This window comes from Charadrius vociferus, unplaced genomic scaffold (genome assembly GCF_000708025.1).
Source record: "Charadrius vociferus isolate BGI_N301 unplaced genomic scaffold, ASM70802v2 scaffold311, whole genome shotgun sequence".
NCBI lineage: Eukaryota > Metazoa > Chordata > Aves > Charadriiformes > Charadriidae > Charadrius > Charadrius vociferus.
The window spans coordinates 395,611-409,567 of NW_009646965.1; the positions used below are offsets into that span (position 1 = coordinate 395,611).

General features: G+C 42.2%; 1 protein-coding gene across 1 annotated transcript in view; it reads left to right on the forward strand.

Moving 5' to 3' along the window:
* Positions 1 to 205: 205 nt before the first annotated feature.
* MCF2L2 (MCF.2 cell line derived transforming sequence-like 2) overlaps positions 206 to 13,957 on the forward strand; it is a 153,090-nt gene continuing 139,338 nt past the window's right edge. The window contains exon 1 of the mRNA XM_009895295.1: positions 206 to 347. Coding sequence (XP_009893597.1) covers positions 206 to 347 — 142 coding nt within the window. The remainder of the gene's footprint in view (positions 348 to 13,957) is intronic.

Genomic DNA, 13,957 nt, shown 5'->3' on the forward strand with positions numbered 1-13,957 from the left:
AAAGCAAGGAGGGAGAAACAAACACAGTCAGTAAGCCTATAAAAGTCTTAGCCAATTGCAATGGTGAACATCCTGCTGGAGAGGGTGACCTTGAATGAACTAAGTGGGATAAAGTCACCAGCCTGGACTGACGGCTGAAGAATCAGGCTGGATTCCAGCAAACTGAGAGAGCAGATTCCTGACAAGAGTCTCCTGAGCTGTGGCAATGGCTTCTCGGTGTCAGAAATGTGGACAACAGGTGCCCAGGAACCCACCTTTCACTGCTGTCCGGATAACAGAAGGAGAAATGAAATCTTATCATGATTTTATAGGAGGATGCATTAGGCTGGAGCGCATGGCAAAGAAAGGTATGTGCAGCATCTTTAAAAGAAATAGCATCTTCTCTTAGTGGTAGCTGCATTGCATTCCTAGGAGATTTGCAAAACCAGATTATTTTTCTAATGCTTTCTCTGAGGATTCAGTGGTAAATAAAGACAACTGGCTGGATTTGGATATTAACTCAGGTATGAGTGCATCATTTGATTTGGCTGTATATTTCTGGGATATTTCCAGTGATTTGACTTAGAGGAGGTTAAAATGAATGCTAGACTCATTCTGAATAAATGTTTATTTCACTCGGGTGTTAGTCACTGAGGTTTCTCTATATGTCTGGAGCAGGTATTTGCTGCACATGTAAAATACCTTTTTGAAATGAATGGAAGGAGATGGGGCAGTGGGTATCATGACCCAGTTGACCCTGTCACCCTGTGCTGCTAAATTATTATGTAGAAGGTCAGTATCTTTCTCATTGTAAAGATTTTGGTTTAACTGTGCTCATAACAGAAACTTGGACTATTAAGATTTTTGTGCTCTGTATGAGTCAGTCTGGTGGCAGGGCAGTATTTCCCTCTGAGTGTGTTGCTAGTATAAGACACTGGTATCCTGACAATTCGTGCTAATTGCATGTTAAGTCTGAAGTGGAGTGATGGTAGTTGAAATCTAGGCTGTTGACTGTTTAGTCACTTATCAAGACTGCTGAATCATAGAACGTGTTTTCTCTGCGTGTCATTTGAGAGAAAGATTAACTAAGGAGACCTTTGGTTTCGTTTGCTCTGTTGACTTGAATAAATACTCAAACCTCAAATCCAGAAATGTATAACGTTCACTAATACGTGACAAAAAGATGCCCCAAAGCATGCAATATAATTGTACTTTCAAGTTGAATTGTTTATTATGATTTAATTAGCTCTTCAGCAAAGAGAGTTGCATTCAATCTGGTAAATCGAGAATATTCTGCAGAAAAAGAGGTGGACCAGAAGCAGGTCATCTGCTGGCAGCTACTGCTTACAAATTGGGGTTTGCAGATGCTTTCTTTAATAGAGCTCTAATGCACAATGCCAGGGTTTGAAAACTGCAAAGCCAGTCCATTGTACCTCTGCTTCTGTTGGCGATCTATCCACGCTGATTTTTGGGCTCAGTGCCTACCTATGCATTGTTGTATTTGGCTGACCTTTCGGTAACACTGATGTTTCCAGTTGCACTCTTTGTAATGAGTTCAGCGTAGCATGGCAGAAATGTCTGGTATCTGAGTAAAAGAACAGAATTAATTGAAGTTCCTTCCTGAATCTTTGATCAGGTGCCTCCAGGTTGCCTATAGCTCTGGGGACCGGTGGACCTGCTGGAGGTAGAGCTCAGGCATCTGCTGTTCTTTTTCTTCCTGTAGGTAGAGAGGGGAAGACACTGGTAAGAGGTTTGCCATGGTTACTGTTCCCAGGGAAACACCTTCCCTGCCTCTCATGTTGAGAGATGACCTGGCATAGTATTATGGACGGAAATCCCTTGGAAAATAATTTTCTGCTAGAGAACAGATAGTGTGTCAACTAGTCTGAGCCTGTTGCCATTTTGTGAGGCAGAATGCATCTTTGCTGCTTTTGTTTTAAATTCTACCAAAGAGGCCATAGTAGGAGCAGAAGTTAGGATATTGCTGGGGACAAGGTGCCTTCAGGTGCATGCATTAGAGCTGCGTGAGCTGTGAGAATACACCAGTGACAACTTGGCATGGGGTTAGAAGGGGGCTAAGAAGCTGGCAAGGTGGCACAGGAATTCATAACAACACTGCCTGGGTTCTTTCCTCCTGCTCTGAACGGACTCTGACCCTGTACTCATCTCTTGTCTCTGTCTGAACATAGTGGCAATGCAGGATCATGGATCTCTGTGGCGTGTTCTGACTTAACTCTCGCTTACGGGTACCCTTTCTGCAATGTAAAGTCGCAGCTGGATTGCTGTTGAGGACTAATCGGGTAGTGCTTACTCAGTACTTCAGGCAGTCCAAAGTATGAAGCATTTTTCACATACAGACCACATCTATGGAGCCCTGTGAATATTCTGTGGCCATTTTATTTCACCAAATATCATAACTAGAAGAGATGGAAGGCACACAGGTAACTACAGCAGAAATAGAGGCCATGTGGTTGCAGTCAGGCCTGCAGTGGCCTGCAGGTAACCTACCTTTGATCAGCAGTACCCCATAGCATGCAGCGCTGTGCTAAGCTAATCCAGTTCCTGGATCATGCAAGTTCAAGGCTTCCTTTGAATCAATGTGATTTGTTTTGATAGGGGTTAAAAGTGTGGTGGTTGTCTCCTGTTTACGTAAAGAGATGCAAATAGTGAATGCTTACAAAAAGAAAGTGCCGCTGTGAGGGGGCAGTTGAAGGGCAGTCTCCCTATGACCACATGATGACTGCTCAGAGCCCCACAGCCCTGGCTCCCTGCAATGGGACCTTGCTATATGAGCTGGCCTACGGGTGCTGAAGTCCCCTCTGGGGTCTGATGTACAAATGGTGCTGTTTTGAGTACCAGTATGTGACCTTGAGACTCTCTGGGAGCTACAGCTCCAAGGTGCTATAACTGACAAGCAAGGAAAGGAGCCCCTGAAAGCCAGAAAAGAAACATGGCAGTGAGTCCAGTCCAGAGCCGATCCTCCTTGTAGTGCTCTCAGTGCCTCACAAAAGAGATACTGAAGCTGAAAGCAAAGCATGGCCTCTTTTCATGAAATACATCATTCTTGGACAGTGGCTCCTGTGCCTTTTCAGCACTGACATGACTATTCATGTCACCCAGCTGCTGGTTCACATCTTTTATGCTTGAGGACACCTCCTGCCAAAATGGCCTCCTCTGTCCCCAGATGCTCTTACATGGCCTGCCTTGTTGTGATGCTCAAGTCCTCCAATGGGACCACACAGCTATTGGGGCTTAATATGGATGGATGGGCATTTGCTGATTAGACTGTATTTCTGCATTCTGTGAAGCTTGAGGCTGCACGCAAATTATATATTTTTAAGTGAATGAATGTGTGGGGGTTTTAATCTGTGCTAAAGGCTAGTGGCTGTGCAAAACAGGGCAACGAATCTGAAGATGCTAAGGAATATGCACTTCATTACTGAGGCTATTCAGGATTTTGCTGTTGCTGCAAAACCAGGGAAGATCCTCCTTGCCAGTAGGATGGGGACCTGTCTTTTGGGCTAACAGAATATTTCTGATTTTGTCCTTCTGCAGGACAGAAGAATGCTGCAGTTCTGTCTGTCCAGCAATCATGGGCACTTGTTCTCAGTCCTATTGCTGTTCTTACTGCTGGAAATGAAAAGCAATTCAGGGAGGAAAAGGGACTGAAGTACTGGAAATGGTTTTAGAGCAGTTAAGGATTTAAAGACAGAAAACAGCTTCTATGGCACTATCTGCAGAAGGAAATCCCATCTGAATGAGATCAGGCTGAAATGTCTTGGATTTTTTGGAGCTTATTCACCTTCAATAGTGAAATAAATGAGAGATGCTTTCCTTTCCCACACAGCTTACCTTTCTACAAGGTGCTGGTTACTGGGGAAAGTGACTCTTTCATGTGAAGACTGAAGTCTGCAGTTTAAGTAGAAGGTATTTCCAAACCCCTTGAGACTTGGTCACAGTGCCTCCTCATGCATTGCTCAGAATTTTTCTTGGTTTATTTGCATTCAATATCTATTCTCCTCTTTAATGTAAAATGCTACCTAGGGAACCTGGGATACATTTTTTCAGCTGGCTCTCACTGCAAAGAAAATAGCTAAAATAAAATATTCTGTTTTCCATAGAGGTTTTTCTAAGAAAAAAAATCCTTATCTTAGATGCTGGTGTCTCTTTTAACCGGTTCCATTGATATGCAGCCTGCTCTGCTGCTATTGAACAATGCTGAACCCTGTTTACCTAATCAGAAAAGTCCAGAGAATGCTGATGAAATTAGGGAAGGCATAGCTTGATTTCCATTTGAAAAGAGTTTTGAGAGATAAGTAGTACTGAGAAGATCAAGAGAACAAATTCTCAGAGGGCAAGTTATAGCAGAGGCCTTCTGGGTATTTATGTTTTTCCCTTCCTCCCACGATTCCAGAACAAGAAACAACTCCGTGAAATGGAAAAGCATTAAACACAGATAGACAGATTGCTGTAATTGGTAATGTTTTGTTAACCTGTGGGACTTATTACCACAAGATAATAGCTCAGTTTGCTTTTTCTGTATTGCCTAAATTGTAGTGTAAACTATCTGGGGAGAAGATTTCAGGGGAAAATGGTGCAGAATGTACTGGGAGGTTGGAGAGCCTCTGTGCCGTGCTCTCACTGTGGTTATGCCCACGGAGCTTATTCTCCGATCTCAGCCAGTTCTGCTGCTTCAAGCCCCACTTAAAGACCACCCGTATGTGCTAATATGTTGATCCTGTGTACAAATCATGCTGCTTTATTATCTGAATCTTGCTGTGGATTAGTCTGCCCAGTAAGGTTTCTAAGTCATGGATTCTCCTCCTTCAGCACCTGGTTATTATCTAGTAGAATTACTGGTGCTCAGGTATAAAAGAATGATAAATAAAGCTTGATTGTAGCAGCCCAGATCCTATATATGAATATTTGGACTATGCCAGGTGTCTTGTTGCACAAATTTCTGATCCTATTAGTTCATTACATTTCTCAAGGGCAAAAAACCCCATCCTTCAGGCTTTTACAACAGACAAGAATTATTGACCAAACATTTCTTTTTTCATCTTTTTCTAAGCCAGGATGTCTCAGCAACTTTGTTCTGCACAGAGACAGCACTTTATTCATATTCAGAACCTGTTCCTTTGAGTCATTAAATTGGGGGTTGCTGAGTTCAGGCTATTTGTCTAAACTCTCGAGTCACCACCTTGGTACAGTATGCTGGTGTGAGGGCCCTCTAAGGAGCAAGGGTATACATGACTGAAGATCTGATTATGAAATTGGGATACTGTTAATTAGTAAGGGCATTCTCTGCTAGCACTGGGAAAAGCTGAGGTGAGATGGGAAGAGGTAAAGGAGTCGGATACTCTGTTCCATTTTCCCTTGACTTTACAACTAGACTCTATAAGGGAGATCTGCCACAGCAAGTGTAAAACTGGGGGCAACTATCAAATTTTTAAATCAAAACCACAATAAGAATCAGTGGGCTGGAAATTAAAGTGAGAGCTTTGAAACACAAGCCAATTTCTTAGTGTTAGGCCACCTCCAGGGGAAGCAGTGGATTTGCAGTTGCCTGAAGTCTTTAACGTAAGATTAAAGAGCTTTTTTAAATGCTGGTTTAATCCAATTTCTGTGAACTTCTTGTGTGTTCAACAAGTCAAACACAATGAACCTAGTGGTCCCCCCTAGTCCTGCAGTGAAAGACTCTGGGAAAATGATCTCTGAGTTAGAAGCACTTGGGTACGAGCCATTCCTTGTCATGCTTCTGGAGAGCCATACCCACAGGTGTGACCACATGAACATGTGGGGTCAGATGCTGGGACGGTGCAAGTTACTTCAGTGAAACTGGAGTGTATTATAGGATCAGGTCCCTGAATTATTTTTTTTTAAAATAAACTTCCATATGTATTGTAGTTGCTCACCAGTAACAAAAACTGAAACAGTAATTTTGACTTTACTCCATATGTTGTATGCTGATGCGACAATATTTGCATAGTAGAAAATATTGTACCACTGAGAGAGGCACAACTAAGCCTTTTGAGTTTGGCAAAGACATTTTACAGATGCACACTGAAATTACCATTACTAATTATACAAATGAAAAAATGCCTTGACACTTGTAAATCTAGTTTATGAAACTGAAAGTGCTGCCTGATGAGCGTTCCTTTGAGCGTGCAGTGGACTGACAGGAATTTCTTGGTGCCCCTTTTATGATGAGTTCATTCCTCTCCTTGTCTCAGGAGTCAGCACAGGTTCGCCATTTACGTTCACTTGCAGAGTAGCATTTAGTCTTCTAACTCCACAGCTGGATCTGCCACTTCTGCAGCACCTCTACACACAGGGTTAAAAGGATTTTTAGAGTGTAATCATCTGGCACGTTTGTCAGCTACTTACACTTGACACTTGTCCATAACGCTTTGGAGCTTCTCCCACCGCTGGTCCTGGAGAGGAGTCGTCTCTGCAGGAAGGTTAGGGATGCTGCCCGGGAGAGGGCAGTGCACCACACCGGATCTCGCTGGGGAGCTCTGCTCTGCGCTGACTCTGCCGCCTGCTGTGGGGCTCCCGCAGGAGATGACGGGGGTCTCGGTGCGGAAAGGGGCTGTTGTCCCTTCACTGCGCATAAACAGAGCTGGAGCTGCAGCTCCCACCCAGCGCCTCTCCTCCGGGGAGCAAAACGTGTCTGGAACGGGAGACAGATTTTGACTGTAAATTGGTTACATGTGGACATTTATATCAGTGTAGGCAGCAGAGAGTAACTTGACACACGCACTACAGCTGGTAAATTACTTTGTTTTGCATGCAGTTTGGGTGACGCTGGGGAAAGCAAGTGCAATGTAAAAAACATACTATGCATCTTGCTGCTCTCCTAGTCTACCTTTATCCACTTAGTGTCTGTCTGTAACACTACAGGTGTCTTAAGCTCCCATACCTAGCATGGTGATGGTCTACCTTGATTTGGCATTTATCTATAACTGCATATAAAATCCTGTTAGTTTTCTCATGCTATACTATAATTTATAATTGTGATAATTTGTGTTGGTTGGCTGATGGGGGAAGGATGAAAACACTGGGTGTGTTATCCTTAAGGCAGATCCAATCCAGTAGCCTATCTGTACAGAAAACTTCGGTCTGCTCCTCATTTTACAAGTGGCGAGAACTGAGGTTGGCTGGTGATCTGGATTCCTCTCCCTGTGCCTCAATTTCCCTATCTATAAAATGAATGACACTTGTCTCTTTTTAGCCTTCCTGATGGTGGGACATGTAGAAGAAACAAGACGTTAATACTGCATCATGCATCCTAGGGGATGGCTGCTCTGCTGTACCCTAGGTAGAGTGACTTGTATCTAAAGTTAATGAATTGCTGGGGTCTGTGGTAGGAAAGGGACAATTTAATCAATAAATCTAATGCTAAAGTGATGACCCAATATTGCTTCAGTCAGCTATAGATGCCATGTTGCCATTGTCACACTAACACGAAAATGTATATTTTCTTCATATACCACCATGCAAATTTGTGTCCTGGATTCTTTCTTGAACTAGATGTGTAGAACTGATTACTCCCCTGTTCAAGAGCTGTCATCATGTTCCCAACCAAATTCATAGGTCTTGTGCAGTCTTCTTCTTTGTCTTTAAATAACTACTATGCTTTGGTGCGTGGGTGTGCCCTCGGGATAGTACTCCAAGACAGCTATTCACAGCAGTGCTGTTGGTTTCCCTTGGCCCTAAATACTCTACTATTTAAAGTTATTTTAATGAGAGCCCTTTCTATGCCTTAGTCTGAGCAAGTGAATCTGTTTTGTCTCTTGTCAGCCTTTATTTTTGCTAAGCTGTAAATGCCTCCGAAGTGTCTAAGGGTCTGAGTCGAGAGCTGCCTAGGAGGGAAGAAGCCAGCTGTACCTTGGGGAGGGTTAAAGCCTGGGTATGGTGCATGTCAGAGGTCTGCTGTGGTTTGCGTTGAAGCAGTTACTAAGCAATTTGTGCAGTCTCCTCCAGGAGAGCGTCAGCTCTTTGGTGCACTGTTGGTTAGATCCAGAACTGCTTCCACAGAAGGCTGCCTCTCTCCATCCCTCCCCTCTGCCTCATGTGAACTCATTACCACAGTGGGACTGCAGAGAAGCCAGCCTGTGACACAAGGGAGGGCACATGCTTGTGAGTGCGTGGGTCTAAAGGGGAAGCATCACGCTTTGCATGCTATTGCCTTTTCTAATGGGTGTCTGAACTGAGATGGTGGTGGCAGCTTGGAAGAGGCTGCTGGAGGGGTGGCTGGGTCTCCTTGGGCAGAGAGGTCGGCTGTGTGCAGTATTTGTCTTGTTGCTGAGATATATATTCAGTTTGCTGCTGGCAGCAGTGATGGCTGCTATGGCTCACTGTTTGTCTCCAATGGCAGTAACGAAGGAAATATTTTTGAGTTAACTGGCCTCTGTTCAGGAGTGAGCAAGAAAACAGTCCTTCAGCTCCTGAACTGAGTGGTCCCTCAAAAAGGATGTGAATAGGCTTTAAAATGATTTTACTGGATGCAATAGTTCAGAGCAGAGCCAGTGGCTGGAATTTTTCTAAGACAGTTTCAACTGTGAAACTGTCTGCTGGCAAGGTCTGGGGAGGAAGGAATGAAGTCTGCTATACAGTCTGCCGTACTCTTGATTAGATTAGTGTTCAAGTATTGTAGTGAATGTATTTTAGCTTTGCAGTTTGCCACATGCGGTTTTTGTTATTCATGATGGATTTTAATATGACAGCATAGAAATGTGAAGCCTTCTTTTGTTGTGTTCTGTTTTCTGAGCAGGAATTTGTGTTCTAGCAATCCAGCATTGTTGTGAAGCACAGAGTTTGGGAATAATACTTAACTTTTCTCTTGCAAAAATTAGAAACCATCAAGAAGTGTTTACTACTGAGGAACTAGACATGGGGCTGTACCATGCTGCTGTAAATCTGGATTAATTTCTTGAAGCTGCTGCTGAGATTAGACCTTGGCCTTTAATGCCATTTATTAGGGAAGTTTCTGTTTCGTGGAGAGCAGGATATAACATCACCTCATAATATCCCAGTGTGTGCACTGTGAAATCAAAAAATGTACATCGCAAAAAAAAAAAGTAGTATTTTGCTAAGCAAATGATGTGGATCATTCATAATGTATAGAGAAGATTTGTTAATAATTTCTTATTTACCTCTTATGATTTTACAGAAACATTACAAGAAGTGTCTTCATAAGAGTATGGGATATGAAATCACCTAAACTGAACAGTGAGAGTATTTGCTGTGGTGCATTCTGACAATAAGTAGTTGTTGAAATCCTTGTAGTGTGACTATAGATATAAATTTGTACACACCAATGTATTTTTGTAGAATGTACCAGAAGTAAATCAAAATACTGGCTTATTTTGACTTTCTTTCCAATTCACTTATGTAGGAGAAAGATTTTGATTTTTTGATTCACCAATCAATTGTAAGACATTTACTTCAAACAAAAAAGTCCCAGCCAAGCAAGGACATCAAATGACTGTTTTTCAAGAAGTGGTTAAATGGAAAAAGTGGCAAAATCTGTTTCTTCACCCAAGGAAGTCTATACCAAAATCTTTTGAAGTTGCCTTAGAAAGCTGAAATAACCCCTAGAGGGTGCACGTTAGTGGTACCAGCACTGCATATAATAGTAGCATATAATCCTGCCTGGGTTGGTAACAGCCTGCTCACCAGTTTGACACAGAAGCAAATAACTGATTTTTAAACTACAGATAGGCCTGATTGAGAACTGTCAGCTTCACCTCTTCTGACTCTTGGGGTTAATTCTGTATCTGAACTTCCTGGCCATCTGCTATCATTTTAGATTATTACATACTAAAATGTTTAACAAAACAGGACTCGAGCATGTGTACATTTCCTCTAGTTTCAGTGCAGCTGCACGTGGACTTAACTTTGCCTTAAGCACGTGCCTGAGGGGTCTGCTGAATTACCAACCACCTGAAAGCCTGGATCTAAAGCCTGGGGGAAATTCAGGTTTGGATCCAAAATAACTGTGGTTCACTTGCATTTCCAATGTAAAGAAGGAACATGCTGGACTCTTTGTGACTTGAAAGTCACTGCAAGCAAGTCCTTGAAAAGTCCTTGCAGTTTGCTAATGGCTGGTGTGATCTTGAGAGTAAGCAAGAAATTTCCCTTTTATGTAGTGGCAATGCTGACCTGCAAATAACTGGGAATTCTAATTCTCCCCAGTGTCCCTGACTCCTTGATGCCTGCCTGTCTGTAGTCCTTACCTTCTTACCTGGACAGCATTCAAATGTCTCCTTTGGAGGTTGCCACTAATGACTGCTTTGAGCCTCTCTTGATTTTTTCATTTAGTAAGCTTCAAGCACAGGGGTGTGTTAATGGGTTTGTATCTTTAGGGTGGTAAGATTTTCCAGTTATCGCAGTGGCCCAACATACCTACTCAAGAAACTGAAAGTGAGGGGATTTCCAGTTGGGAGGACATGATTTCAGTTCTTTGATATAAAAAGCTCTCCTTTCACTCCCTTCCAAGTCAGCCACAGTGAACTCCTAATATGTACTATGCCTGCCTGTAAAAGCAACTTGTTTAACTAAGTCTGTAACCACTCCTGGAGCATGGGAAAACATAACTACTAAACAAGTCTATCCAATCTGTGACCTTTCCACTCCGGTAATTTTATGTTAAAAGAGAACATCAAATTTAGTCAACAACATGAAATGAAAAATGCAGTGATCCAAAGTAATTTGAGCAATCTTTGCTGAAAGACTTAAAAATCGGAATAGATGTTTAATGTGCCTGCAGAGCAAAGCTCAGGTAAAGCTGTACATCCTTCATTAGGCTGTGCAGAATGCTGTGGAAATACTGATCACAATTTAGCATAACAAAGGGAGAAAACTTCAGAGCGGGTCTGCTGTGCAATAAAAGATAACATCAGGTACCAGTTCAGCTTCTGCCCACATAGACACTGAGGGTCACAGGTTTTTGAGCTCTTCAGAGAAAGATGTGCATTTCTAACCTTTCCCTTTTTCATGGACATTGTTTGGGAAAGGTTGAAAGGCAATTCCATCCACACCATAGCTTAGATGTGTCCCCTTTTCAAGGGATCAGAGCATACAGGCAGTGCATCACTCAAGACAGTTGTTCCTAACCTTGCTTGTCCAGATTTCTCCTACATTAGTGTACAGAAAGTTGGGTTTGCTGTTACAGTTAAAAAACCAAAACCAAACCAACAAACTTTAAGGGATACCTCCAAACATGAACTGGAGTTACTTAAATATTCTAGATGAATCTTCTGTCTTTGGAAGCTAGTTAGCAAACTTTGCTATGAAACTTGGTTTTAATGAGAGTAGAAATTCCATTTAAACAAATACACTTTGTAGGTTTTACAGATCTGTTTGGTTAACAAATTATGTAAGAGAAGAGATGACACTAGTCACCCACTTGTGCTGCATTTTGGCTTTTGCTCTAAGTTGATCTAAGTGTGATTCTCTGCTGGAAGAGGTAGTCTTGGCCTTGCTATTTCCCACTGCACGCCTTAATAGCACTTGTACCCTTCAAGCTCCTTTGCAGAGAACTAACCCAGATAAGAAGCAATCCACTAAGAAAATGATTGCCTCACTTTGTTTACCATAACTTTTTTCCTGGCCTAGTTTTCAGTTGACTCAACATGGGTTAGCAAAAAAGGAGGTGGTGGGAACGTGCAGAAGAATAAGAGAAAGGATGGGATTTGCTTTCTGTTTATAGCTGGATTTTTAGTTCCTCTTTAAAGCAAACAATTCATAGCACAGCCAGCTTATATCAGTAACTGACCTTGCAGTTTCTCTGTCTGGGCTGAAAGAATAAACAAACCTTTTCAAAAAGTAAACAAAGGGCACAAATGGTGAGAAAGAGAAATAAAAAGAATTAAAAAAAAAAAAAAATGAGCTTCTTTCTCTGATGTAATAACTAAAGTTCTTTTTGGCCTTCGGGAAGTGAAATGTTTTGCTTAAGGGTTTGCATTGGGAATTCTGGTGGGACAGAATATTTTCAAATCCTTTAGCCTGCTTAAACCTTATCAGTGAAGACATGCAAATTTGTCGCCTTAGTGTGTTTAATTCTTGAAATCTGATTTAGCTCTGCTAGACTAACTGTTGTTATTCATGGCAAGCAGACACAGGACTTGGGAGAACATTTGAACTGTAGGTACTTCGCAACCTTCACACTCTGGATTTGTGTGTTGCCTTTTGGTACTTTTTAAGAAGAGTAAGAACACATAACATTAGGTGTCCTTTCATGCTCTTAAAATGAAATCTCTGTCCTTATGCTTAACCCTATCTGACTCTTTTTCATCCCTTCAGCAATCTGATTTTTCCCCAAATCCACAAATTTGATTTTAATGCTGTGAGGGTCATTTTTGACTGAGCTTGTACAGAGTAGAAGTAGGCCAACGTACTCTACAATTTTAGCAAAGAATTTATTTCACTCCCAGCTGTCTTCCTTCCCTGTGAATTACATATTAGGCTGTCATGAAGCAGAGATGAACTTTGTTCTGGAGATTTGTAACCCTTTATTCCAAGATTAGCGACTTCAGATAGGGGATCGAAGCAACCGCCTCCTCTAGTCAACAGGAGGCCAGGCAAGTTGTAGCATTCAGTCACTAAAAACCAGCGAAACCCCAGTGTCCTGCTATGGCTGCTTGCCTTTTGTTGCCTTTCATGGAGCAATAGGCACTGCTGTGTCAATCTGCTCTGTGCAGTCCAGTCTTTCAGTCCAGGAGGTCATCTTTCCAACACTGTTGGAAACCATTAGTTGCCATTAGCATGTAAACTAGTTTCTCTCTGCTCAGAGAAGAGAGGCAGGAACAACATCATATTCATTGTAGCTTTTAATCAGCTGCTGTTGGTGTAGTCCTGGAGGCAACAGTCCGTGGACTGTGCTCCCGACCTGCTGCAGGAATACATACAGCTGTGGTGAGAAGTAAAATAGGCAAGTGTCTGTGGGGAAGCCCAAACATGTTTCATTTTTAAGTGAGGCATTAGGAAGTGTAACTGAATGGTTTTTAAAAAAAAGATTGGATAGCACAGTTGCAGCTAGCCTCCCTAGAGATCTGGGAGGGAGGAGAAGCTGTGTCAGACAGATGGCTATAGTAATTGCTTTTCTTTTTCCTCCCCTTGGTAGAAAAGCTTGGGAAGCAAAGCTGTAAGGCCTAATTCTTCTGCAGTGAAACTGGTCTTGCATGTAAAAACTTGAACAGTCTCTGCTAGGAATTGAATTTATAGCAGTTTAAGAGGAGAACCAAGAGTAGATGAACTGACTTGTTTCTTTCACACTCCCTAGTATCACATCCTTATTCACATTTTAATTGTCCTGGCAAATTCAATTAGCTCAAGTAATGAAGAACTGCGTGGTATGTGTAAAGATTCAACTTTGGTGACCTATATAGGGGATTGCCATTGTTTCATATAATACTGTTTGATCAATTAAGCTTTTTTCTTTTTTCAGTTTGAGAAGCTATGTGTAACTGCCTCTTCCATTTAAAAAAAAAAAAAAAAAAAAAAAAGACCACAAGAATAATCAAACAGAAGCTAGGAAATGCCTGAGTCAACGTTGCCGAGATAGACATGTTCCAGCCACTTGGCTGGTGTGTATTTTGATACGGCTGTTACAGACCTTATATCAGAGGACAGGTCTGCTCTGAAGTGATGAGAGGTTGTCCAGTCTCTTCTGCAGATATTTGCAAGGTGCAATGAAGCAAGTTGTTGTCAAGCTCCTGCAGCTTATCAGCTTCTCAAAACCTTCCCATTGACTTTTGGGTCCCTGTGTAGTGAATTACAACATGCCTATCATCAATAAGTTTTTGTGAAGTAGTCTATGGACCTGCAGCTGTTAGCTCAATATCAGCTCATGTCAGCCTAACGCAGGGTTTTCTCAGCTGTGGCTGTTTTCTGTCCCACAGGAAAATCGTACGTTGCTTCTGCCGAAGAGGCTGCACACCGCTTCCTGCAGGCTTGTGGTTTGCAGTACCCA